The following is a 27,358-nucleotide window of genomic DNA, read 5'->3' as shown; positions in this document are numbered from 1 at the left end:
AGAAGGTGGAAGAGAGAATGTCGGGGGTGTGTGGGGTCCTTAATTATGCTGGCTGCTTTGCCAAGGCAGCGGGGAGCGTAGACCGAGTCAATGGATGGGAGGCTGGTTTGCGTGATGGATTGGGCTACATTCACGACCTTTTGTAGTTCCTTGCGGCAGAGCAGGAGTCGTACCAAGCTGTGATACAACCAGAAAGAATGTTTTCTATGGTGCATCTGTAAAAGTTGGTGAGAGTCGTAGCTGACATGCCAAGTTTGGTACAGAGGAGGTAACCTCAGCATGGCAGTTAAAATCCCTTTGGAGATAAGGTTCTCTTGGGTGGCACCAGTGCTCGGTTGGTGCTGCAAATAAAATGTCACCAAAATTGCCAAATAAGGCATGGGAAAAGATTGGAAAAGTTTTTCCCTTTCAAAAAAAAGAGTGAAAAATCTGTACCGAGCTTTCTTCGTTCTTTCACGGGATATGGGTGTCACAGGCATTTATTGCCCATCCCTGATTACCCTTCAGAAGGTATATTGAACACCAATGGGTGGCACGGTGGCACAGTGGTTAGCACCGCTGCCTCACAGCGCCAGGGGCCCGGGTTCAATTCCTGGCTTGGGTCACTGTCTGTGTGGAGTCTGCACGTTCTCCCCGTGTCCGCATGGGTTTCCTCTGGTTTCCTCCCACAGTCCGAAAGACGTGTTGGTTAGGTGCATTGGTCATGCTAAATTCTCCCTCAGTGTACCCGAACAGGCGCCAGAGTGTGGCGACTCGGGGATTTTCACAGTAACTTCATTGCAGTGTTAATATAAGCCTACTTGTGAAACTAATATATCAACTTTAAACAAAACTGTGGGCTGGCCAACATCTGAAGAGAGAGGAGATGAGTCATAATCTTGGGAACTGAGCAGCTTCCACCAATCCCCCTCACCCTGCTCCCTAACCCCCTGAGTCTCATGAGGCATCTAGAATCTTCCTTTCTCTGAAATTCTGCTGGGTGTACTCCCAAACCTCTACTCCCCTTCAGAAGAGAATTGAGATAGGGATATTGCACATGGTTCGGGAGAGAGCCAGGATTACAACCCTTTAGGAATCGGATGTGCAGTCGCTCCCAAGTACAACACTGCTCCCTGCAAAAAAGAATCAACACACTGCAGTGTTTTTAAAAATAAAGGGTTCAATTCAAGGGTTCAGCTACCTTTTTGAATGGAGACTAGGGGATTAATCTCATGCTGATGGACAAACCACTCAGCCTAATCCCACTTTCCAGCATTTGGTCTGTATTCCTGCAGGTTACAGCACTTCCGGTGCCTATCCACACACCTTCCAAATAAATGGAGGATTTCTGTCTCTGCTCCCCTTCCAGGCAGTGGCTTCCAGATCCCAAGCAACGTCTGGGTGAAAAAATGTTTCCTTATCTCCCCTCCAATCATCTGAAGGGGCGGCACGGTGGCACAGTGGTTAGCACTGCCGCCTCACAGCGCCAGGGGCCGGGATTCGATTCCCGGCTTGGGTCACTTGTCTGTGCGGAGTCTGCACTTTCCCCCCATGTCTGCTTGGGTTTCCTCCCACACTCCAAAGATGTGCGGGTTAGGCTGATTGGCCATGCTAAATTGTCCCTTAGTGTCAGAGGGATTGGTAGGGTAAATATCTGGAATTATGGAGATATGGCCTGGGTGGGATTGTTGTCGATGCAGGCTCGATGGGCCGAATGGCCTCCTTCTGCACTGTAGGATTCTATGATTCTACCGATCACTGTTAATCTATGCCCCCTTGTTGACCTTTCTCTATCCAGTTCCCTTGCAATTTTGCACATCTCAATCAAATCTCCCCTCAGCCTCCAAGGAGAAGAACCCCCGCCTCCCCAAACTTCCCTCATTGCTGCAATTATCCCGTCCAGTCCCATTTAGGACTGAAATGGAGAGACATTGTTTCAGAGGATTGTGAATCTTTGGAATTCTCCACCCCAGAGGGTTTGTTGATACTCAAGTCGCTGGGTATATTCAAGGCTGAAATTGAGTGATATTTGGACACAAAGGGAATTATGGGATATTGGGTGAGAGCAGGGGAATTCAGTTGATGTCAAAGTTCAGCTACGATCTTGTTGAATGGCAGGAAGGGCTGTTGGGACTGTACAACCTGCTCCCACAGCTTATATTGTCTGCCTTGAAATTGTGTTGAGATATAGGTTTGTGAACATGTTGACTCCATGGTTCCACAGCAGCCCAGTTGACTGCACATGTGGCCATCCCGGGTGTGTGTCTCTGAGAGCGAGAGAGAGGGCACTCAGACAGTGCGGGTCCAGAGCAGATTGCACTCTAAGCTGAAGAATGGGCCTCCGAGCCCAGCTCCTCTCCTTTTCTCAACCAGTTGTAATGTGCCAATGGCCAGCAGAGGTCGCTGCCTAGCCATAAGACACCACGTCCTTGGCTGATTTTCCTCTCCTGCCCAAACCGTGCTCTGACAGAGAGCATCCACCTTAGAAAAGACCATCGGCTTTCTGTTTTAATTCAGCCACACTGTCGGTCAACTGAAGACTTTAATTAGTGACAACGAAATAGTGGAAATGAGGAAAAACATCTGGGAACAATTTAGATTTGATTCACCTCCATAATAAAAAGGCCAAGGCCTTTGAAATAGATATTTTTTACCTGACGATGACATTGGTCTGGTGAAGATACCTCAGAACAAAGTGTAATTTTTGACCATTCATGAACTCAAACTGACGAGTGGGCTGAACGGTTTGGTATCAAGGGACTTGCGTCTTAAAGGCGCCTTTTCAATAAAAGCCACTCTCATTCTTTTAGCACCAGTTAAATTGTAATCGAAAGGCTGTTTCTTTTCATTGTCCATTTATAAATGTGTCTAATCTTTTCATCCTGAATCAATGGAGCCTGGAGAGGATTTGTGTTCCTGTGGATGACCTGTTTGAAGTCTTACTGCTTAAAATGTCAGCTGGGAAGGCAACCGTTCAGGAAGGTGGAATGGCAAATAAGCCTTAGTCACTCTGGACCGCTGCAGGAATGTTTATTTATTTTTAACGAACATTAAGAAAAGTTGTGATTGTTGCTCCCACAGGAGTGAATGTTAAGGAGAGTTAATTGTGAAGGGTTTTGATAGAGAAAAGCAGAGAGGAAGAGCAAAAGTAGTTTATTTATTCATCACAAGTAAGGCTTACATTAACAATGCAGTGAAGTTATTGTGAAATTTCCCTAGTCGCCACACTCTGGTGCCAGTTCGGGTCAATGCACCCTAACCAGCACGCCTTTCGGACTGTGGGAGGAAACCGGAGCACCCGGAGGAAACCCACGGCGACACGGGGAGAATGTGCAGACTCCACACAGACAGTGACCCAAGCCAGGAATTGAACCCGGGTCCCTGGCGCTGTGAGGCAGCAGTGCTAACCACTGTGCCACTGGCAAGGGATTTCAGATCCGGGGGGTAGAGATGTGCGATGATTGACAATGGAGCCACAGGGCTGATGAGAAGAGATTTCTTTTTTAATCGGCGAGTGGTTATGATTGGGAATGCACTGTCCGGAAAGCCAGAGGAAGCAAATTCAGTTGTAACTTTCAAAAGGCCATTCGATAAATAGTTGAAAACAGGATGTTTTACCGGGCCATATTGTGATTTGATTTGATTTATTATTGTCACATGCATTAACATACAGTGAAAAGTTTCGTTTCTTGTGCACTATACAGACAAAGCATACCGTTCATAGAGAAGGAAAGGAGAGAGTGCAGAATGCAGTGTTACAGTCATAGCTAGGGTGTAGAGAAAGATCAACTTAGTGCAAGGTAGGTCCATTCAAAAGTCTGATGGCAGCAGGGAAGAAGCTGTTCTTGAGTCGGTTGGTACATGATCTCAGACTTTCGTACCTTTTTCCGACAGAAGAAGTTGGAAGAGAGAATGTCTGGGGTGCGTGGGGTCCTTGATTATGCTTTAGTTTAGTTTATTTTATTTATTAGTGTCACAAGTAGGCTTACATTAACACTGCAATGAAGTTACTGTGATTTATTATTGCCACATGTATTTGTATACAGTGTAAAGTATTGTTTCTTGCGCACTATACAGACAAAGCATACCATTCATAGAGAAGGAAAGGAGAGAGTGTGGAATGTAGTGTTGCAGTCATAGCTAGGGTGTAGAGAAAGATCAACTTTGGTGGCACAGTGGTTAGCACTGCTGCCTCACAGCACTAGAGACGTGGGTTCAATTCCCGGCTTGGGTCACTGTCTGTGTGAAATCTGCACGCTGTCCCCATGTCTGCGTGGGTTTCCTCCGGGTGCTCCAGTTTCCTTCCAAAGATGTGGAGGTTAGGTTGATTGGCCATGCTAAATTGCCGCTTAGTGTCAGGGGGACTAGCTAGGATAAATGCATGGGGTTATGGGGATAGGGCCTGGGTGGGATTGTGGTTGGTGCAGACTCAATGGGCCGAATGGCCTCCTTCTGCACTGTAGGATTCTGTAATACGAAATGGCAGGAGAGTGGGAGTCTGTGTAATTGGATAGCTCATCCAAAGAGCAAGTAGAGTCTCGATGGGCTGAATGGGTCCATGCCCTGTATCATCGTATGGCGCTGATGTTAAAGGGGTCTGGTGGCTCACTAAAGCTCCTCACCAATAAAAACAGACGCTGAGTAAACGCAGCAGGTCTGGCAGCGTCTGTGGAGAAAGAAAGTTAGCATTTCGAGTCCATTCAAACTCTGAAGAAGGGTCAACGGACTCAAAATGTTGACTCTGCTTCTCTTCCTCTCTCTCTCCGCAGGTGCTGCCAGACCTGCTGAGTTTTTACAGCATATTCTGTTGTTATTACAGATTTCTGCAGTATTTTGCTTTGATTTTTCCTGAAGAATTGATGGAGGTACAGGTCACTTGAAGATACAAGTTTGAATTGGCACTTTGACCCAGCTACCCCCCCTCCCCCGACAAATAACACGGGTGAAAAATGTAAATAAAAATCAAATGCAGCCCCTACTGTAAGGAGGGGTGAACAAAGAACAGCACAGCACAGGAACAAGCCCTTTGGCCCTCCAAGCCTGCGCCGATCACGTTGTCCCATCTAGACCAACCGCCTGTATCCCTCTATACTCCCCCTATTCATGTGTCTATCCAGATAAGTCTTAAATGTCGCTCATATGTTTGCCTCAACCACCTCACTTGGCAGTGCATTCCAGGCCCCCTCTGTGTAAAAAAACCTCCATAAGAAGTCTCACAACACCAGGTTAAAGTCTAACAGGTTCATTTGGTAGCAGAAGCCACTAGCTTTCGGAGCGCTGCTCCTTCGTCAGGTAAGTGGGAGTTCTGTTCACAAACAGGGCATACAAAGACACTGTGAACAGAACTCCCACTTACCTGACGAAGGAGCAGCGCTCCGAAAGCTAGTGGCTTTTGCTGCCAGATAAACCTGTTGGACTTTAACCTGGTGTTGTGAGACTTCTTGCTGTGTTTACCCCATTCCAATGCCGGCATCTCCACATCATAAAAAAAAAACCTCCCCCACACATCCCCACTGAACCTTTCCCCCCTTAGCTTGAACTTGTGCTCCTTTGTGATTGTCATTTCTGCCCTGGGAAAAATTTCCAACCGTTCACCCTACCCATACCTCTCCTAATTTTATAAACGTCCATCAGGTTGCCCCTCAGCCTTCGCCTTTCCCAGGGTGCAGTTGACGTTGGTGAAGTTTTTGTTTTACTTTTTCTACTTGAATCTCCACTTAAAATCTTTGATTTTTTGATTTGATTTATTATTGTCACATGTATTAACAGTGAAAAGTATTGTTTCTTGTGCGCTAAACAGACAAAGCATGCCGTTCATAGAGAAGGAAAGGAGAGACTGCAGAATATAGTGTTACAGTCATAGCTAGGGTGTAGAGAAAGATCCACTTAGTGCGAGGTAGGTCTATTCAAAAGTCTGACAGCAGCAGGGAAGAAGCTGTTCTTGAGTTGGTTGGTATGTGTCCTCAGACTTTTGTATCTTTTTCTCGACATAAGAAGGTGGAAGAGTGAATGTCCGGGGTGCGTGGGGTCCTTGATTATGCTGGCTGCTTTGCCGAGGCAGCGGGAAGTGTAGACAGAGTCAATGGATGGGAAGTTGGTTTGCGTGATGGATTGGGCTACATTCACGACTTTTTTGTAGTTCCTTCCAAATCCTCATTTGAATGTTTGCTGCTACCACCAACATCTATACCTGCGGAGTGAGCGGTGGGGGGGGGGGATGGGTGTGTCGGGGATGGAGTGGGAGCGGAGGCGGGGGCAGGGAGGGTCAGTTGGGATGTGGGAGCGGGAAACTTGGGGGCTACCCAGGCTGAACTTTCGGACCACGGGGTGTGTCCCACAGGCTCAGCTGCTTATAAGTGCTCCCTGCGCCCTCTGCCCCTCCCCCAACCAGACCCCACAGACTTCAGTGTGGTCAGCATCATGGCCAAGTGACAGGCTAATGGGCACTGTGTTGGCACTGAGGCTGAGATATGCCTCTCCTCTGCCCACAGATTTACCCGTGATGTGGGGTAAACACAGTAAGAAGTCTCACAACACCAGGTTAACAGATTTACCTGACCATAATCATCATCTGATTCTGGGCAGCGCTATTGCCCAGATGTGTTGAGAAATGCTTGAGGTAAAGTAACATGCAAACTGAAGGGGGTAATTTTCTGGATGTGGAGGGTTCTGTTCTCTGGAGTCACTTTATCCCTCAATTCATTGCAAAATCGCGCCACCTTGTGGTACCTTTGTTTATAACACCGTACCGACCTGATTTTGTTCCCACTGGAACGATGGAGGTTGAGGGGTTGTTTCTTTAGAAGGAACTCTTCAAAATGCAACTAATGAAAATACGACAAAACTTACTCCAACTTATAAATCAAAGAAAGGGTTTAATGAAGAAACATCATTACTCCAAACCTGGGGCCTCGCCCTGGGCCACTCCAAGCTCCCCACAATTCTATACAAAAGCAAATTACAGTGGATACTGTGGAAAAGAGAAGCTTTGACAAAGGGTCATCTGGACTCAAAATGTCAGCTCTTTTCTCTCCTTACAGATGCTGCCTGATCTGCTGAGACTTTCCAGCATTTTCTCTTTTGGTTCCGCACAATTCTACATCGTTCCTTATTTATAGTGAATCAGCTGCTCAGCTGACTGTTACATCATTCTGTAATTGGTTCCATGTTTTACTGGGTCAGCTGACCCTTACATCTTGTTCCCATTGGTCACATTACATCCAATACAAAGTTGTCACCAGTTACATTCTAACAGGGTGACCTGATAGAAGTCTACAAGATTATGAGGGGAATGAACAGAATGGATAATCAGAAGCGTTTTCCCAGGATGGTGCAAGGGGCAAGGTTTAAAGGAGATGTATGAGAGAAGTCTTTTACACAGAGGGTGGTGTGTGCCTGGAACTCATTGCCAGGGGAGATAGTGGAAGCGGATACGGTAGTGACTTTTAAGGGCCGTCTTGACAAATACATGAATAGGATGGGAATAGAGGGATATGGTCCCTGGAAGGGTGGGGTTTTTTAGTTCAGATGGGCAGCATGGTCAGTGCAGGCTTGGAGGGCCGAAGGGCCTGTTCCTGTGCTGTAATTTTCTTTGTTCTTTGATCACAGCATGAAACATCCACTTATACCTAAATCTGAGACCCTTTCATCTTGCTCCCCCATTATAATGGGGTGGGGGGAGCTACTGGTATTGGCTGCGGGTGGTTACTTCATGTTGGATCCCCGCCCACTTTATTGAAAGTGGAAATTCCCATCTCCCCCCCCCCCCCTCCACTGCCCGCCATCACTGGTGGAAAAGCCTGCCTGATTACAACAACAACTTGTGTTTATGTGACAGCTTTCACCTCCTAAAATGTCCCCTCTCCCCACCCAACCATTGTCCGCCCCTCCCCCAGGAGCATCGAAAATCAGAACTGACCACATCAGCTAAGATGGCCAAAAGCTGAGGCAAAGAGAGAGAGGGCTGTCTGTACAGAGGATAGAGAGAGAGTGAGGGGTAAGGGGACAGAGAGGTGGGAGAATGGGAAACTCAGAGTTTTGGCCCTCGGCAGCTGGAGGCACGGCCATCAGGCGATGTGGGAAGAGTAAATTCGGGGATGCGTAAGAGACCAGAATGAGATGAGCGCGCGCAGATATCCTGAAGGGCCGTGGGCCCGAGGAGATTACAGACATAGCGAGGATTAGCGTTGTGAAACTGGAAGCCAGTGAAAGTCGGCGAGGACAGGGGAGAGACGGGAATGAGATTTGGTGTGAGTAAGGACACGGGCAGCAGAGATCTGGATGGCCTCATGTTGAGAAGGGTTGAAAGGTGAAGCAGGCATTGTAGTGAGATGGAAATAGACATGCTCAGTGATGGAGGGGATGTGTGATCAGAAACGCATTCAGGGTCACGTCAGACACCATTGTGAACTCTCTGGTTTCGAATCCGTAGAACCACAGAACGCTTACAGTGCAGAAGAAGGCCATTTGGCCCGTCCCGTGTGCGCTGACTCTCTAATAGTGCATAGTAGCCCACACCTCCCCCCTTCCCTATCCCCATAACCCTACGCATTTACCATGGCTAATCCCCTTAACCTACACAGTTTTGGACACTAAGGGGCAATTTATCATGGCCAATCCACCTAACCTGCGCATCTTTGGACTGTGGGAGGAAATCGGAGAACCCGGAGGAAACCCATGCAGACAAAGGGAGAACGTGCAAACTCCACACTGTTAAAACCCAGGCCAGAAACTCCAAGGTGTTTTGTGAAGTTAGCCTGGACATTAAGTTTTACATTTGAATTTGGCATTAGGGTGTTTCTCTCCAGGTATGATTCAAGTGACCCAAATGTAACAAAATAATTAGCATAGCTTTTACCAATTACAAGACTTTTACCAAGACATGTTGCATTATAACTTGTAACTACTAGCCATCTCTGTTGTTCCAATTAAAAAAAATATCTCATAGAGATACACCCTTCTTCAGAATTAGTTAGCACTAATACAAGTATGTTCACGTGATACTAGATTTCCAGCTTTGCAACTCCAATGGACAGAGATTCAAGCTGTAATTTTCAAAGAAGGATATATCCTCAAGTTAGCAAAACAGAGAAGTGAACTTAGTCTCCAGTAGCTTCCAGTCTTCAGACTTCAGAGACAGGAAAGGATAAATCTCTCTTTGCAGTTTTCAAAACGGCAACACCCAGACAACAGAATCTCCAACTCCGGAGAGAGGAAAACAAGAGACACTGCTCTATGTCTCAAGTTCAAATAGCATCTGAAAAGCTAAACTGGAATTCTCTGTGAAAACATAGCTGTCTCCAGTCACATGGCCTGACTTGTCAATTATCCCAATCAAGCTTTACTCTGCCATCCCAAAGGGAAGGCCGAAACAACAGAACGCTGCATTAGTTCAGATTAAAACAATCACGATGTCAATTATACTGCTTCAGTAACAGTAAAGGACACCGGCTGCAGATAACACAGCTCTGACAAAATGCCAGGGGCTGCTCGAAACATCCTGCAGAGAAAAATTGATTGAGTTTCCCCTCCCTACCCCCCCCCCCCCCCCCCGATCAGAGCCAACACTTCTCCATCGCTCCACCGCAGCATCAGTGTCAGCAATTCCAGCGCTGGGTTTTGGAACTGGAGCAGTAGCTGGTGTCACTGTGATACCATCAACGAGATTGAGAGCTTCGTGGAGAGCACGTTTACCGATGTGGGCGAGAGGGAATGGGTGACTATCAGACAATCGAGAAGAAACAGGCAGGCAATTTCCCTGCTTCCGGAACCCTCTGTAAAAGTTTAACTCTGAGATAGAGTCAGAAACTTTGGATAGTTCCAATTCACTTCCCTGGATAGTTACCCAGGAAATGTTAGACCGGAAAAAAGCATATCTAACTCCAGAGTAATGATACAACTAAACACCCTCCCCGCCCCCCCACCCCCAATGCTACGTCCCCACTGACAACCCTTCTCCCGCCCACCAACTACCCTCTTGACTCTCTAACCACCTGATCCTCCGACTCCCTCCCTGACTGTCCCTTGGCCCTCCAACCTCCTTTGTATAGTACCCAGCTGGCTTTTCATCCAGCCTATCACCCAACCTCCCAACCATTCTGTCATTCACCACTGTGCCATCCACTCACCCTACCCACTGGGGCGGCACAGTGGTTAGCACTGCTGGCTCACAGCGCCAGGGACTCGGGTTCAATTACGGCCTCGGGTCACTGTTTGTGTGGATCCTGCACGTTCTCCCCGTGTCTGCGTGGGTTTTCTCCGGGTCCTCCAGTTTCCTCCCACAGTCTGAAAGACGTGCTGGTTAGGTGCATTGGCCATGCTAAATTCTCCCTCAGTGCAGCCGAACAGGCGCTGGAGTGTAGCGACTAGGGGATTTTCACAGTAACTTCATTGCAGTGTTAATGTAAGCCTACTTGTGACATTAACAAATAACCTTTAAACTTAAACTTGAAAACAACTCACCTCACCTCACTCGCAAGGGGTAATCTTACCAAATAAATGGTGGAGTGTTGTAGTGTTGTTTTCGGTGAGAAAAGTGTCATGTTTCTCCAGAGAAACTAGTTGGTTTTCTCTCCAAACCTTAAGCCAAAAGAATCCAGGGGGGCATTTTTCATGCAATCATCCGGGGTGGGGGGACACTGAACACGCCAGCAAAACCCCGCTGCTCAGAGCAGAACCTGAGTAAACCTGTACCCCCGCAGCCCATTACAGAGGACTCCCCCTCCCCAACCCAATCGGAGTCGGTACTTCTCTACCGCGCACCCCCCCCCCCCCCCCACCCCCCACACACACACCATCATTGCCATCTGCGAGCATGGAATTGCCAGGGTGGAATAGTGCTAACCTAGCAGTGCCAACCTGTGGTCAAAGGGCAGAGCCAGGGGGCATTGCCAGGCCACTGTCTGGCTATGTCCCTCTCCTCCGGGGTCTATACTTACCTTTACACCCCTGAGGACACCCCACGACAGGTTCATACCAGCTGAACCTGTTGTAAACCTCACCAACATGACGTATCTTTCTCGGGGAAGTCTCTGCCAGAGTGGATAGAGGGGAACCAATAGATGTGTTGTACATGGACTTCCAGAAAGTTTTTGACGTGGGACCTTAGAAAAGGTTAAGCCATTAGATAAGAGCCCAGCAGCAACAAGGGAGCAGAGCCAAGGAGGGTCTAATGAGCTGAGTGTTTTAGTTGCACAATAACTTTACCAACTGCTTTACTGAAGAAGCTAATCTGTTCCTCAGGTAGATTATCTATTTTACTTTCCCCAATGTTTTGCGCCACTATTCATGTGAGGTGTCTTATGTTTATGCTTGCTAACTCTTCCAATTCTGTTCACAGATACTAGACAACTGGAAGTATCACAAACCTAAAGTGGCTTCTTACTGGCTCGTCAAACTGGACTCCACAAAGCAGCGGAAGGTAAGTGGCCATCCCGCTTTCAGAGGGATGGACCTGCAGTCAGGTCCTATCCCTGAAAAGAATGGCACATTGGCACAATGGTTAGCACTGCTGTCTCACAGTGCCAGGGACCCGGGTTCGATTCCCAGCTTGGGTCACTGTCTGTGTGGAGTCTGTACGTTCTCCTGTGTCTGCGTGGGTTTCCTCCGGGTGCACTGGTTTCCTCCCACAGTCCAAAGATGTGCAGGTTAGATGCATTGGCCATGCTAAATTGTCCCTTAGTTTCACGGGGACTAGCTCGGATAAATGCACGGGGTTATGGGGATAGGGCCTGGGTGGAATTGTGGTCGGTGCTCAATGGGCTGAATGGCCTCATTCTGTACTGTAGGATTCTATGATTCTAAACCCCATGTATGTACCCCACTAATCCATCTAAACTACACATCTTGGGATATTAAGGGGCTATTTAGCATGGCCAATCCACCTAATCCCGCACATCTTTGGAGTGTGGGAGGAAACCGGAGCACCCGAAGGAAACCCACGCAGACGTGGGGAGAACGTACAAACTCCACACGGAGAGTCACCCCGGTTCCCTGGAGCTCTGAGGCAACAGTGCTAACCACTGTGCCACTGTGCCGCCCCAGAAGTTAAAAGTTAAGAAAAGGATTCTGGATTTGGACATCTCTGATAAGCCCAATGTTTGCCATATAAACCTGGCCCATCATCTTTGTCGTAGTTTGATACAACCGAGACTCTGATGCCATTTTGGATGGCAATTAGGAGCCAATTAGAGAGACCATTCTGAATGAGGTTGGCAGGTAAACTTCTAAAGGGCATTAGCGAACCAGTTGGGTTTCTACGCCAATCCACAGCTTCATGGTGACATTATTAACCCCAGCTTTTAATTTCAGATCTGGAGATTTAATTAAATTCAGACTCTTTGGAAATACGACTCCAGTGAGGTACCCACTGAGGCAGAGAGTGGGAATAATGAGCAGGATATGACTAGTGGCATCCCGGGAAGAACTGTGACTAAGTTATTAATATTTCATGAAAAGGTGCAGAATATAGTTCGAGAGGCTGGGATATCCAGAAGCCAAGATGGAGAGATTTCATTGTCCAGATTTTCTTGGCCCCATCTCTGGAGGCCTTTCAAGATGGCGGGAGTCAACACCCAGATGCAGAGGTCCTGCTCCCATTTCTGGCAGATGCCATTTTCGCTGGTAAGGGAAAGGAGTAGGGTGGGGGGGGAGGGGGTGGCGGGGGTGGGGCATGAATCGTCCAGGTGGGAAGCCCAAACTCAGCAGGGCCATTTGAAATCACTGCTGGGATCCAACAGACCCCATTTTCACTCTTCCAGGGGACTTAACCCGCAGTGTGGAGGAGACAGCAACACTCTTGAAGGCAGATAAGGTCTCTTTGAGTGCCATGAAGTTATTTAAATCCCCAACCCTTTAAAAATGCAGCTGACAGGGTAAATAAAAACACCTGCTATTAGAGTGCATTGATTGAAGGTCACATGGTTTAGCTTAGAAAAAACCATCACCATCTGTTCCGGCAGTTTCAATAGACTTAATTGTTGACATTTCTCAAGAGCAATTATTACAACTCGGGTCATTATGAATGCTCGGCTGTGTTCCAAAACATCTCCAAAACCACTTATCTCAGGGTGTGGTGTTGAGTTCTCATTTTTATTGACAATTTAAAGGGATTACAAAAGGTTCATCTGTATCTGATATGGTTAGTGAATAAAAGTTTGTTTGTTTTTATGCCACATTAACTACCTGAGGAGATTTAAAATCTTTGAATGGGTTTCTTGAATGAGAGTTTTTTTTAACATGTTTGTGAGAGGGAGCTTTCTCAGATTGTTAGAAGTTTATTTTCCTTTATCTCCACATAACTCTTGAGATCTGCCCATAGTAGAGGAGTGACCATAGAGGCAGCATGTTGAGGTTGGGGAGGAGGGGGGGGGGGGGGATGCAATGGCTTGAGGTTAAGAGGGCTTGAAAGTAGCATGGGGGTTGATGAGGTAGGGGGATGGGGAGTGAGGGTGAAGGCTGGAGGACCGAACAGCCTCTTATTAAAACCGAGCCAAAGTCTCTGAGGTGGACCTTCTAAGTAAGAAGTCTCACAATACCAGGTTAAAGTCCAACAGGTGAGACTTCTTACTGTGTTTACCCCAGTCCAACACTGGCATCTCCACATCGTGGACCTTCTAACCAGCCTGCCTCAGCACTCACCCATCGCCTTAGTTTCCTCCACATTTCCTCCGGAGGCAGCAGGCTTGACACAATCACATCCGTAGAATCATACAGTGCAGACTGTTAGAGTGTATCCGGTGACAACTTTGTATTGGTTGTAATGTGACCAATGGAAACACAATGCAAGGGTCAGCTGACCCAGTAAAACATAAACATGAAACCAATTACAGAGTGATGTAATAGTCAGCTGACCAGCTGATTCACTATAAATAAGAAACCATGTAGAATTGTGGGGAGGTTGGAGTGGCCCAGGGCGAGGCTCCAAGTTTGGAGTAATGATGTTTCTTCATTAAACCCTTTCTTTGATTTATAAGTTGGAGTAAGTTTTGTTGTATTTTTATTAGCTGCATTTTGAAGAGTTCCTTCTGAAGATACACAGAAGAGGTCCTTCGGTCCATTAAATCTGCACCGACATGCGAGCAACAGCTGACCTCCCACCTTTTAAAGTTTAAAACTTTTGATAAGTGTCACAAGTAGGCTTAGATTAATACTGCAATGAAGTTACTGTGAAAATCCCCTATACCCATTTACCAGCACTTGGCCCAAAGCCTTGAATGTTATGAGGTGCCAAGTGTTCAGCCTGGACTGAGACTCGTACGAGGTTATTTCCATGGAGACGGGTTTGCTGAGTCGGACCTTCCCGCCTCCAAGGCAAAAATCCAGCCCACCTTGTGTCCGTGAGTGTCATCACAGTGTGAGGGGAGGGGAATAAAGCTTCAAACTGGATGGCACGGTGGCACAGTGGTTAGCACTGCTGCCTCACAGTGCCAGGGACCCAGGTTCGATTCCCGGCTTGGGTGACCGTATGTGTGGAGTTTGCACATTCTCCCCGTGTCTGCGTGGGTTTCCTACGGGTGCTCCGGTTTCCTCCGACCATCTAAAGATATGCGGGTTATGGATGGATTGGCCATGCTAAATTAACCCTAGTGTCGGGGGATTAGCAGGGTAGATATGTGGGGTTACGGGAATACGGGCCTGGATGGGATTGTGGTCAGTGTAGACTCGATGGGCCGAATGTACTGTAGGGATTCTAGGATTCTATGGCATGGGCAAGTTAGGCCGAAGGGCCTATTTCCATGCTGTAAACCTCTGTGACTCTGAATTATATCCCATGAGGAAAAATCTGTTATGAGGCATTATAAGGGCGTTTAATCAAGGCACTTAACCCTCACCGGAATAAATCAGCAACTTAACAGATTCAATGTAACTGCGAGCCTGCGAGCCTGCAGTCCGTCTCCAGCATCATTCGTGGAGGTGTTGTGACTTCCTAAAGGAAACGTAGCAAGAAAGACTATCTTGTGTGAACTCTTCAGAGAGATAGCGGTTGAAGTGAAAAGATTTGAGGACACAGCCGCTGGTTAACTGATCGATCTCACCGCTATCAGTCAGAGCTTAAGATGTTGTTTTATAATAATGTCGTAATTATCCACTTCCCCTTCAGCGTACCTCCACCACCTCCCCCCCCCCACACTCCGTCCCCTCCCCCCCCACCACACTCCGTCCCCTCCCCCCCACCCCCCCACACACACCCACCCCCACCCCACCCCACCCGTCACATAAAGGTAAATGGCGAGGTTTTTTTTATGAGGATGTTAAGCAGGCATCAGTCATGGTTCCGTACAATGCAGACGAGGTTCTGTGCTCCAGCTGCCCAGCTTCCTGTTCCCAACATCTGGATGCTATATCGGAGCCAGTAAACTTTAATGTGCTGTTGAAATGATATCAGGAACGTGGAAGGTTGCGCACGTAATCAGGGTATTTTCCACAGTTAACTGGGATTGCTGCTGCTGCTACTCCTGCCGTAGTGTCTGGATGTCGCTTTGTGCTGTGGACTCCGTCTGGCCGACTCCAGGTGACCGCGAATGACCGACCCTGTGGCGCGATTTCGAGGAAGGGCGGAGGGAGGTCTCCTGGGCAATCCGGCCCGCGTTCACCCCTCCACCCAGCGTCCGCAGCTAAAATCTCAGGTTATTTGCTGGTTAGCGCTTTGCTGTTTGTGGGAGCTTGCTGTGCATTATTCAGCCAGCCGCACTTTCTGCGTTGCAACAGGGACTGTGCTTCAAAAGGACTTTACTGTCCACGAAACAGACTTTATAATGTCTTGAGGCTTTTCACAAATGGAAGGCTTTCTTTCTTAAACTGGAATAGAATCATAGGATCCTTACAGTGCAGGCCATTCGACCCATTGAGTCTGCACCGACAACAATCCCACCCAGGCCCTATTCCCATAACGGCTCATATTTACTCTGCAAATCCCCCTGACACTAGGGTTAATTTAGCATGGCCAATCAACCTAACCTGCACATCTTTGGACTATGGGAGGAAACCAGAGCACCCGGAGGAAACCCACACAGACATGGAGAGAACGTGCGAACTCCACACATACAGTGACCCAAGCTGGGAATCGAACCTGGGTCCCTGGTGCTGTGAGGCAGCAGTGCTAATCACTGTGACACCGTTCTGCCCTAGATCGGAGAATCTTCCTCACGAGGAAGTCTGTCTTCCTTACGAGGAAGTTTGCACCTGTCCTCCTCACGAAAATGATGTCCCTATCTCCCTCACGGGAATGTCTGTCTCTATCCTCCTCACAAATGCCCAATGCTTCCAAGTTTTGTGCCAACTGCAAATTTTAAAACCTTGCCCTGCACACCCAAGTCAAGGTAATTAATGTGGATCAAGCAGGAGTGTCCCCCCCCCCCCCCCCACACCCCAGTGCTGACCCCTGGAGAACTCTGCTGATTACCTTCCTCCAGCCTGAAAAGCAACCATTCATCGCTGCCCTCTGCTTCCTGGCACTCAGAAACCTTTGTATCCATGCTGCCACTTTCCCCTTCATTTCATGGCCTTTATCTTTGCTGACAAACCCTTGTGGCACTTTCTGGAAGCACATCAACCATCGTCAAACCTCAACACTTCCTGTTACTTCATCAAAGAATTCAATCAGGTTCTTCCTTTCTTTCCAACACTGGAAATGTAGCGAGGTGATGTTCATGTTCTTGACTTCCATTAAAACCAACACACTTATGGTGTCACTGGAAATAGGTCATCTTGTTTCAAGTTGTTTTGTTGGTGTCCATTTAAACGATTTGCCCAAAAAGCCAAGAATATAAGAATGTGAGAAATAGAAGCAGGAGAAGGCCATTCAGCCCCTCGAGCCTGCTGTGCTATTGAAGAAGATGATGACTCGCCTTCTGCCTCAACTCGAGGTAACTTGAATTTCAAAATAAGAACACGACTCCTTGGGCGGGATTCTCCGATCTTGTATAGGAATTTATAGGAATTTAGTTTGGCCACATTTGGAATACTGTGTACAGTTCTGGTAGCCACACTACCAGGAGGATGTGGAAGCTTTGGAGAGGATATAGAAAAGGTTTAGGAACAGAGGAACATAGGAATTAAGAGCAGAAGTAGCCAAATTTAGCCCTTCCAGCCGCTCTGCCATTCAATCAGATCATGGCTGATCTCTCCCTGGCCTCAAATCCCCCTCCCCACCTGTTCCAAATATCCCCTTCGCCCTTTTGATTATTAGAAATATATCTATCTCCTTCTTGAAACCATTCAACGATTCAGTCTCCACCGTGCTATGGGGCAGCGAATTCCACAAATTCATAATCCTCTGCGAGTAGTTCCTCCTTATCTCAGAGTGAAATCTACCGCCTCGTAACCTATACCTGTGACCTCCTGTTCTCAATTTCCCCATAAGAGGAAACATCTGGTTTACATTTATTTTCATCAATTCTTTTAAAAATTTTATATACCTCGATCAGATCCCCTCCCATCCTTCTAAACTCCAGCGAGTAAAACTGTGGTTTAATCTGTCCTCATACGTCAACCCTTTCATCCCCGGAATCAATCTAGTTTACCAGGATGTCGCTTGGTTTGGAGTGTATTAGCTATGAGGAGAGATTGGACAAACTTGGTTTGTTTTCACTTGAACGTCGGGGGCTGAAGGATAGATGTTTTGGGTGGCACGGTGGCCCAGTGGATAGCACAACTGCCTCACAGCGCCAGGGACCCGGGTTCAATTCCGGCCTTGGCTGACTGTCTGTGTGGAGTCTGCATGGTCTCCCCATGTCTGCATGGGTTTCCTCTGGGTGCTCCAGTTTCCTCCTACACTCCAAAGATGTGCGGGTTTGGTGGATTGGCCATGCTAAATTTCCTCTTAGTATCAGGGGGAGTAGCAGGGTAAATAAGTGGGGCTATGGGAATAGGGCCTGGGTGGGATTGCTGTTGGTGCAACTCGATGGGCTGAATGGCCTCCTTCTGAAGTTTACAAAATTATGAGAGGTACGGATAGAATGGATAGTCAGAGTCTTTTTCCCAGGATAGGAATGTCAATTACTAGGGGGCATAGGTTTAAGGTAAAAGGGGGAAAGTTTAAAGGAGATGTGAGAGATGGGTTTTTTTACACAGAGGGTGGTGAGTACCTGGAATGCGCTGCCCGGGGAGGTGATAGAAGCAGATACAATAGCAATGTTTAAGAGGCATCTTGACAGATATATCAGTAGGCAGGGATATAGGGATACGGATCGTGTAGAGGCAAAAGGTTTCTAGTTTAGAAAGGCGTCATGTGTCGGCGCCGGCTTAGAACATAGAACATAGAACATTACAGCACAGAACAGGCCCTTCGGCCCACGATGTTGTGCCGACCTTCATCTGAAACCAAGATCAAGCTATCCCACTCCCTACCATCCTGGTGTGCTCCATGTGCCTATCCAATAACCGCTTAAATGTTCCTAAAGTGTCTGACTCCACTATCACTGCAGGCAGTCCATTCCACACCCCAACCACTCTCTGCGTGAAGAACCTACCTCTGATATCCTTCCTATATCTCCCACCATGAACCCTATAGTTATGCCCCCTTGTAATAGCTCCATCCACCCGAGGCTTGGTGGGCCGAAGGGCCTGTTGCTGTGCTGCATTGTTCTTTGTTCTTTGTCTGTGCCTGCCCTGCTACAAGTGAGAACGGAGAACTTGGCCGTTCAAACCAAAACTCCATTCACTTTCAGCAGCACCGGAGAATCCCGGCCACGAGTGAAGATGGAGGTCCCCATGTATGAACATGGGTGACTATCAATTTGACAATGAGTGAAGACTAGGGCCTTGGTGAGTCACACTGGGGTAAATTCTTCTGCTGTTTCTCATCACTGGCAGCTTGTAAAATTGAATGCAACATGAATACCGCGTTGCTTGGAATCGTTAAGCACAACCAACATCTCAATATTCTTTGTGAGCACTGGCTGAAACACAAGACGGAATATTCTCTCCATCTCAGCAGCCTTTAACTATCAGTGCTGATTATGTGGTCATTTTCCACTTGTCTTTGTCAGAAACATTTTGGGATAAAACACAGGGAAATATCATTGCCCTCAGCAGAGATCATGGAGTCCTCTACCTCGGTGTGGTAATCGTGCAAGTGTAGAAGGGGCCAATGTTACCTTTCAGTAAAGAGCCCCATGTTTCAGAACTTAGAACATAGAAGATAGAACAGTACAGCACAGAACAGGCCCTTCGGCCCACGATGTTGTGCCGAGCTTTATCTGAAACCAAGATCAAGCTATCCCACTCCCTATCATCCTGGTGCGCTCCATGTGCCTATCCAATAACCGCTTAAATGTTCCTAAAGTGTCTGACTCCACTATCACTGCAGGCAGTCCATTCCACACCCCAACCACTCTCTGCGTAAAGAACCTACCTCTGATATCCTTCCTGTAAACTTGTTCAGAGCTTTGCTTGGTACAGTGAGGCTTACAGTTTAAAGTTTACTTATTAACCACAAGTAAGCTTACATTAACACTGCAATGAAGTTATTGTGAAAATCCCCTGTTCAGGTACAGGGAGGGAGAATTTAGCATGGCCAATACACGTTTTTCAGACTGTGGGAGGAAACCGGAACACCCGGAGGAAACCCACGCAGACACGTGGAGAATGTGCAGACTCCACACAGATAGTGACCCAAGCCGGGAATCAAACCCAGGTCCCTGGCGCTGTGAAGCAGCAGTGCTAAATATGTGGTCAGAAGCTCACCTCAGGTACAACAGAATGCAAAGGTTGCAAACTGTTTGATTTAGTCTCAGACAGTATCCACAAGGTGGAGTCAGTGGCTAAGGAATGGAGTTTGGGCTGAAAACTATGGCGATCTTTGCAATGTTCAACTGGAGAAAATTTCTGATGATCCAATCATGGATGTTGGGTAAGCAGTCAGATAACTTAGCCACAGTGAAGGAGTAGAGGGAGATGGTGCTGAGATAGAGGTGGGAACAAGAGGCCTGGTGGCACAATGGCAGCTTCCTTACCTCTGGACCTGAAGCTCCGGGTTTGAGTCCAGTGGTAGAACTTGTTGGCCACGGAAGGAGCATTCAACACGGTTCAACAGGCTGATAATCAGCTTGGAAATCCTTTCATCTTTTCCCCCTACCATTCCCCAATGAGTAAAAAACATTGAGGGTGTGAAAATACGCAAGAGAGAGAGAGCTGGTCCAACTTGTTCATGCCGCCCTTTTTTTTCAACCCTGAAGCTAGTCCTAATTGCCCGCATTTGGCCAAGGGAAAGATGCCCCTTGTTGTTGCCAAGGGGCAGTGTGCCGATGAGAAATATGAACAAGGGTGAGAATTTTAAAATCTCTGGCTCCGAGCTGGTGAGGTCGAATGTTGGAGGTAGGCAATGATAACATCAGACCCCGCACGCCAACCACAACTGTGTAAAACTGGTAACTGACCTTTGACTTTCCTGACTACCATACAATCGGTTCCAAAGATGGAGTGGCAGTGGCAACATGGTAAGTTTCATAGCTCAGAATCCCAACCCCATTCAGCTCCCTGATACTGAAGGAGCACAGCACTAAGTTAGAATGGCAAGAAGATGAAGAAAGATTGATGAGAAAGAAAGGATCTTCATAGAATCCGTAGAATCCCTACAGTGCAAGAGGAGGCCATTCGCCCATCGAGTCTGCACCGAGCACAATCCCACGCAGGCCCAATTCCCGTAACCCCACATATTTACCCTGCTAATCCCTTGACACTAGGGTCACTTTAGCACGGTCAATCAACCTAACCCGCACATCTTTGGACTGTGGGAGGAAACCGGAGCATCCGGAGGAAACGCACGCAGACACGGGGAGAACATGCAAACTCCACACAGACCCAAGCCAGGAATTGAACCCGGGTTCCTGGCGCTGTGAGGCAGCAGTGCTAACCACTGTGCCACCATGCCGCCCTTGTTGTTGTTGTCACCACCCTCCTTGTACTGCAGAGAGACCTGGACTGTGAATCAATGCTGCCGTTGCATTTACATAGCCCGTGCATGCTCTCTCCGGGTCCCCTTGGGCCGTGGATTCTCTGCCAAAGGGGATTAATCTTTGTGTGTTTCTGAATTGGCTTCCAGGTGTTGGACATTGTGAGGACCAACATTCGCTCCATCTTTCAGCGAGTGTGGAAGGTGTACGACGTTGAGAGTCTCCGACTGTACCGCATCTTCAATCGGGTTTTCAACCGCTTGCTCTGGAGCCGTGGCCAAGGGCTGTGGAACTGCTTCTCCAATTCAGGGTAGGTAACGCAACTTTTAATTAGCATTGGCAACCCATCTGGCTTTTCGAACAAATGCAAGGTCAAAGTTCAGTTTGGCACTAATGATTGTCTTTAGAGCTTTTTCCTTATCCTCCCCTGGAATGTTGGTCACTTGAGAGTTAGGAAAACACAGTGGCAATTTCCTTACCTCTGGACCTGTCCCTGCAATGCCCAGTCCATCAGAGTTGATTTTGCAGGGGTTTTGCCTGTATGTCGGTGAATCTGCCTCGACAAAGATCATGAGTGTTGCTTGATAGCTTTGATGGTACTGTGCCTTTAAGAAATATGTGCTGGAAATCTGGGGTGGAATTCTCTGGCCGTGCTGGTCTAAAAGCCGGAAATTCCTGCCCGACCGTCAATGGCATTTCACATTCTCCGCAATCTGCCCACTAAAATTTCAGTGGTGGGCAGGATGGGAGAATTCCGGCCCTAGTATCCATGTGAGTTTATCTGTTTTTGGTGCTAATTGGTTCTGAAGAGAACTTATGTCTATGGGGATATTGCTTACATTGGAACTACAGAGATGGATAGTTGTTAAGAATTTTGATTTGTCTTGTTAAAGTATTTTAATTGGTAAAAGTTATGCTAATTCTTTTTGTTATCTTCTAACTGCGTTCTTAAATAAAGTTTGTTTTAATAAAAGCTTCTTAGTGTGTTAGTCGAATTATACCTGGAGCTTGTGCTCGCACTAATGCCAGGTTAACTTCATAATATACCTTGGTCTGATCTGGCCCCTAACCCTTTGAATCTGGAGGGTGTGGTGGAGATATTGCTGATGGAATTTCTCGAGTGCTCTGATGTGTAGTTGATGATGTGGAGGTGCTGTCGTTGGAATGGGGTAGGCACAGTAAGAAGTCTCGCAACACTAGGTTGTTGATGCACAGTCCAGGTCTCACTGCAGTACAGGAGGGTGGTGACAACAACAACAACAAGGCTGGCACGGTGGCACAGTGGTTAGCACTGTTGCCTCACAGCGCCAGCGATCCAGGTTCAATTCAGGTCTTGGGTCACTGTCTGTGTGGAGTCTGCACGTTCTCCCCGTGTCTGCGTGGGTTTCCTCCGAGTGCTCCGGTTTCCTCCCACACTCCAAAGATGTGCGAGTTAGGTTGATTGACCATGCGAAATTGACCTTAGTGTCAGGGGGATTAGTAGGGTAAATGTGCGGGGTTGTGGGAATAGGGCCTGGGTGGGATTGTGGTCAGTGCAGACTTGATGGGCCAAATGCCCACCTTCTGTACTGTAGGAATTCTACGAATCTATGAATGCTCTGTACACTAGGACTGTGGTGACATGTGGAAGTCTTTGTTATCAGACTCTCACTCCCGTACTCTAGAAGGCTGAGCTGGAGCAGCTGATCCGGTGTTAGGTCTCCTCGTCAGTGGTGGCCTTTTGAGAGAGGTGGCTGCCAAAATTTGGCAAGTGGTGAATATATTCCAGAGTGTTGCGATATGTATATATCTGTATGTGGGAGGTGGAATGCTTGGCTGACTAGATGTGGGTTGATGTATGAGTTTTGCTTTGGCAACATTCAAGGACAGGCTGAGTTTCTTGTTTGTATCTAATGTGTTGGGATAGCCCACTCCAAATTAGGGTGAATTTTTAAAATTCACAAGATGTTAGTATCTGTGGCTAGGCCAGCATTAATTCCATCCTTAATCATCCTTGAGAAGGTGGTGGTGAGCCGCCATCTTGAACTGAAGTCCATGCAGTGTAGATACACCCACAGTGCTGTTAGAGAGGGAGCTCCAGGATTTTGACCCAATCTCAGTGAAGGAAGGTCAGTATAGTTCCTAGTCAGGATGGTATGGGGTTTGGAGGGGAACTTGTTCCCATGCGTCTGCCGCCCTCATTCTTCTACAAATGACCATGGTGATTTTGGGTGAAGGAGAAAACCAAATTGGCATGGTTACCATTCATGATTGGCATCTGACCAGCATTACTGAAAAGTATGGACGTAACGTGCACTGGGTATCAGGTTGAAAGGCTATGTTGAGGAGCCCTGGCCAGTAATGGCGAACTTTATAATCAGGGGAGATGATGGCCTAGTGGTATTATCGCTAGAATATTAATCCAGAAACTCAACTAATATCCTGGGGACCTGGGTTCGAATCCCGACACTGCAGGTTGTGAAATTTGAATTCAATAAAAAAATCTGGAACTAAGAATCTACTGATGACCATGAAACCATTGTCGATTGTCGGATAAACCCATCTGGTTCACTAATGTCCTTTAGGGAAGGAAATCTGCCATCCTTACCTGGTCTGGCCTACATGGCCTCCAGAGCCACAGCAATGTGGTTGACTTCACAACTGCCCTCGGGCAACTAGGAATGGGTGATAAATGCTGGCCCAGCCAGCGACGCCCATGTCCCATGAAGGAATATTTAAAAAATCTGCAACAATGAAGTTAGTATCCGAGTCTTTAGGGGAATTGAGTATAACAAAACTGTATAAAACTCCAGTAGTTAAGCATCAACTGGAGTATTGCACTCAGTTCTTGGCACCACTTCTTAGTAAAGTTGTGAGGACCCGTCAGTTGACCCGTTAGAGAAAATCTCCATTACAAGGGAGGAAGTGTTAGGTTTTTGAGGGAATATAAAGACTGACAAATCCCCAGGGCCTGATGGAATCTATCCAAGGCTGCTCAGGGAGATGAGAGATGAAATCGCTGGGCCTCTGACCCAAATCTTTGTCTCGTCACTGGACACAGGTGAGGTCCCAGAGGATTGGAGGATAGCTAATGTGGTCCCATTATTTAAGAAGGGTAGGAAGGATAACCCAGGTAATTATAGGCCGGTGAGCTTGACGTCCGTGGTAGGGAAGTTGTTGGAGAGGATTCTTAGAGATAGGATGTATGCGCATTTAGAAAGGAATAAACTCATTAACGATAGTCAGCATGGTTTTGTGAGAGGGAGGTCATGCCTCACTAACCTCACTAAACCTGGAGTTTTTTGAAGAAGTCACTAGAATGGTTGACGAGGGAAGGGCCGTAGATGTCGTCTATATGGACTTTAGTAAAGCGTTTGACAAAGTCCCTCATGGTAGGTTGGTGCAAAAGGTTGGATCTCATGGGATAAAGGGGAGCTGGCTAGAAGATGGGTGGAGAACTGGCTTGGTCATGGAAGACAGAGGGTGGTAGTGGAAGGGTCTTTTTCCGGCTGGATGCCCTTGACTAGTGGTGTTCCGCAGGGCTCTGTATTGGGACCTCTGCTGTTTGTGATTTATATAAACGATCTGGAAGAAGGTGTAACTGGGGTGATCAGTAAGTTTGTGGACGACACGAAAATGGCTGGACTTGCAGACAGTGAGGAACATTGTCAGAGGCTGCAGAAGGATATAGATAGGCTGGAAATTTGGGCAAAGAAATGGCAGATGGAGTTCAATCCAGATAAATGCGAAGTGATGCATTTTGGTAGAACTAACGTAGGGGGGAGCTATACGATAAATGGCAGAACCATAAAGGGTATAGATACGCAGAGGGACCTGGGTGTGCAAGTCCACAGATCCTTGAAGGTGACGTCACAGGAGTAGTGAATAAGGCATATGGCATGCTTGCCTTTATAAGATTGGGCATAGAGTATAAAAGTTGGGGTCTGATGTTGCAGTTGTATAGAACGTTGGTTCGGCCGCATTTGGAATACTGCGTCCAGTTCTGGTCGCCACACTACCAGAAGGACATGGAGGCTGTAGAGAGAGTGCAGAGGAGGTTTACCAGGATGTTGCCTGGTATGGAAGGGCTTAGTTATGAGGAGAGATTGGGTAAACTGGGGTTGTTCTCACTGGAAAGACGGAGGATGAGGGGTGACCTAATAGAAGTGTATAAAATTATGAAAGGCATAGATAGGGTGAACGGTGGGAAGCTTTTTCACAGGTCGGTGGTGACGTTCATGAGGGGTCATAGGTTCAAGGTGAGGGGGGTGGGAGGTTTAACACGGATATCAGAAGGACGTATTTTACACAGAGGGTGGTGGGGGCCTGGAATGCGCTGCCGGGCAAGGTGGTGGAGGCGGACACACTGGGAACGTTTAAGACTTATCTAGATAGCCACATGAACGGAGTGGGAATGGAGGGGTACAAAAGAATGGTCTAGTTTGGACCAGGGAGCGGCGCGGGCTTGGAGGGCCGAAGGGCCTGTTCCTGTGCTGTATTGTTCTTTGTTCTTTGACATTCAACAAGAATGCAGAAAACATTCATGAGAACGGTTCCAGTGATGAGCAAACCCAGTCACTCCGAGGAAACCCTTGAGGAAAAGGAGGCTGAGAGGAGATTTGGTTAAGATGTTAAAAATCTTGAGAGGTCTGGAGAGAATAGTGGGAGAAAATTGTTCCCATTAGTGGGAGGATTAACAATGAGAGGGCACAGATTAAAAATAATCGGCAAAAGAAGCAATCGCAACATGAGGGAAAACCTTTCTACACACCGAGTGGCATCTAAAGAGAACTGCCTGGGAGAGTTGGTGGTGCAGGCAGGTTCAATCGAAGCTTTCAAAAGGGAATTGGATCATTATTTGAAAAGGATGGAGGTGCAGGGCTACAGGAGAAGGCAGGGAAGTGGCAGGAGGTAAATTGCTCCAACAGAGAGCAAGTGCAGACACGATGGTCTGCATGGCTTTCTTCTGTACTGTAACCATTCAGCTTTTAATCAGATTTCGGCCTCCTTGAAGAGGCTTGGTTGCTGTTTGAAAGCACGCAGCCCAACTCCAGTTAACCTACACATCCAGACTATTGCCCTGTCCCCATGCTCTTTTAAACTGGGGTGGACAAGTTACAAGGAGGTAGCTACCATGAGCCATGGTACTGACGCCACCAAGCTTGAAAAAGACAAACTCCACAGCAAGTCTGGGCAGCATGGTGGCACAGTGGTTATCACTGTTACCTCTCACCGCCAGGGACCTGGGTTCAATTCCGGCCTTAGGTGACTGTGTGGAGTCTGCACACTCTCCCTATCTCTGTGTGGGTTTCCTCCAGGTGCTCCAGTTTCCTCCCACAGTCCAAGGATGTGCAGTTTAAATGAATTGACTGTGTTAAATTGCCCCTTAGTGTCAGGGGGACTAGCTGGGTAAATACATGGGGTTACGGGGATAGGGCCTGGGTGGGATTGTTGTCGGTGCAGGCTCGACGGGCTGAATGGCCTCCTTCTGTACTGAAAGAAATGTCAGAGGTAATAGTGGATGCGTTAGTGATTATTTATAAAAACTCGTTGCATTCTGGGGTAGTGCCGGTTGATTGGAAAACGGCTAATGTTACGCCGCTGTTTAAAAAAGGAAGGAGACAAAAGGCGGGTAACTATAGGCCGGTCAGCTTAACGTCTGTAGTAGGGAAAATGCTGGAATCCATTATTAAAGAGGAGATAGCAGGGCATCTGAATAGAAATGGTTCGATCAATCAGACGCAGCATGGATTCATGAGGGGAAAGTCGTGCTTGACGAACATGTTGGATTTTTATGAAGATGTGACTAGGGCGGTTGATGGAGGAGAACCGGTGGATGCGGTGTTTTTGGATTTCCAAAAGGCGTTTGATAAGGTGCCCCATAAAAGGCTGCTGAAGAAGTTTAGGGCACACGGAGTTGGGGGTAGTGTGTTAAAGTGGATTGGGGACTGGCTATCCGACAGGAAGCAAAGAGTCGGAATAAATGGGTGTTTTTCCGGTTGGAGGAAGGTAACTAGTGGCGTGCCGCAGGGATCGGTACTCGGGCCGCAACTATTTACCATTTATATAGATGATCTGGAGGAGGGGACGGAGTGTAGGGTAACGAAGTTTGCAGACGACACAAAGATAAGTGGAAAAGTGAATCGTGTGGAGGACGGAGAAGATCTGCAGAGAGATTTGGACAGGCTGAGTGAGTGGGCGAAGATATGGCAAATGGAGTATAACGTTGATAAATGCGAGGTTATACACTTTGGAGGAAATAATAACAAATGGGATTACTATCTCAATGGAAACAAATTAAAACATGCTACCGTGCAAAGGGACCTGGGGGTCCTTGTGCATGAGACGCAAAAGCCCAGTCTGCAGGTACAACAGGTGATCAAGAAGGCAAATGGGATGTTGGCCTATATTGCGAAGGGGATAGAATATAAAAGCAGGGATGTCTTGATGCACCTGTACAGGGCATTGGTGAGGCCGCAGCTGGAATACTGTGTGCAGTATTGGTC

General features: G+C 47.5%; 1 protein-coding gene across 1 annotated transcript in view; it reads left to right on the top strand.

Moving 5' to 3' along the window:
* ttll7 (tubulin tyrosine ligase-like family, member 7) overlaps positions 1 to 27,358 on the top strand; it is a 163,609-nt gene that overhangs the window by 105,243 nt on the left and 31,008 nt on the right. The window contains exons 17-18 of the mRNA XM_078218982.1: positions 11,318 to 11,398; positions 21,023 to 21,183. Of these exons, the coding sequence (XP_078075108.1) occupies positions 11,318 to 11,398; positions 21,023 to 21,183 (242 nt within the window). The remainder of the gene's footprint in view (positions 1 to 11,317; positions 11,399 to 21,022; positions 21,184 to 27,358) is intronic.

This window comes from Mustelus asterias, chromosome 8 (assembly GCF_964213995.1).
Source record: "Mustelus asterias chromosome 8, sMusAst1.hap1.1, whole genome shotgun sequence".
Classification (NCBI taxonomy): Eukaryota; Metazoa; Chordata; class Chondrichthyes; order Carcharhiniformes; family Triakidae; genus Mustelus; species Mustelus asterias.
This window is presented reverse-complemented; position numbering and strand designations above follow the sequence as displayed.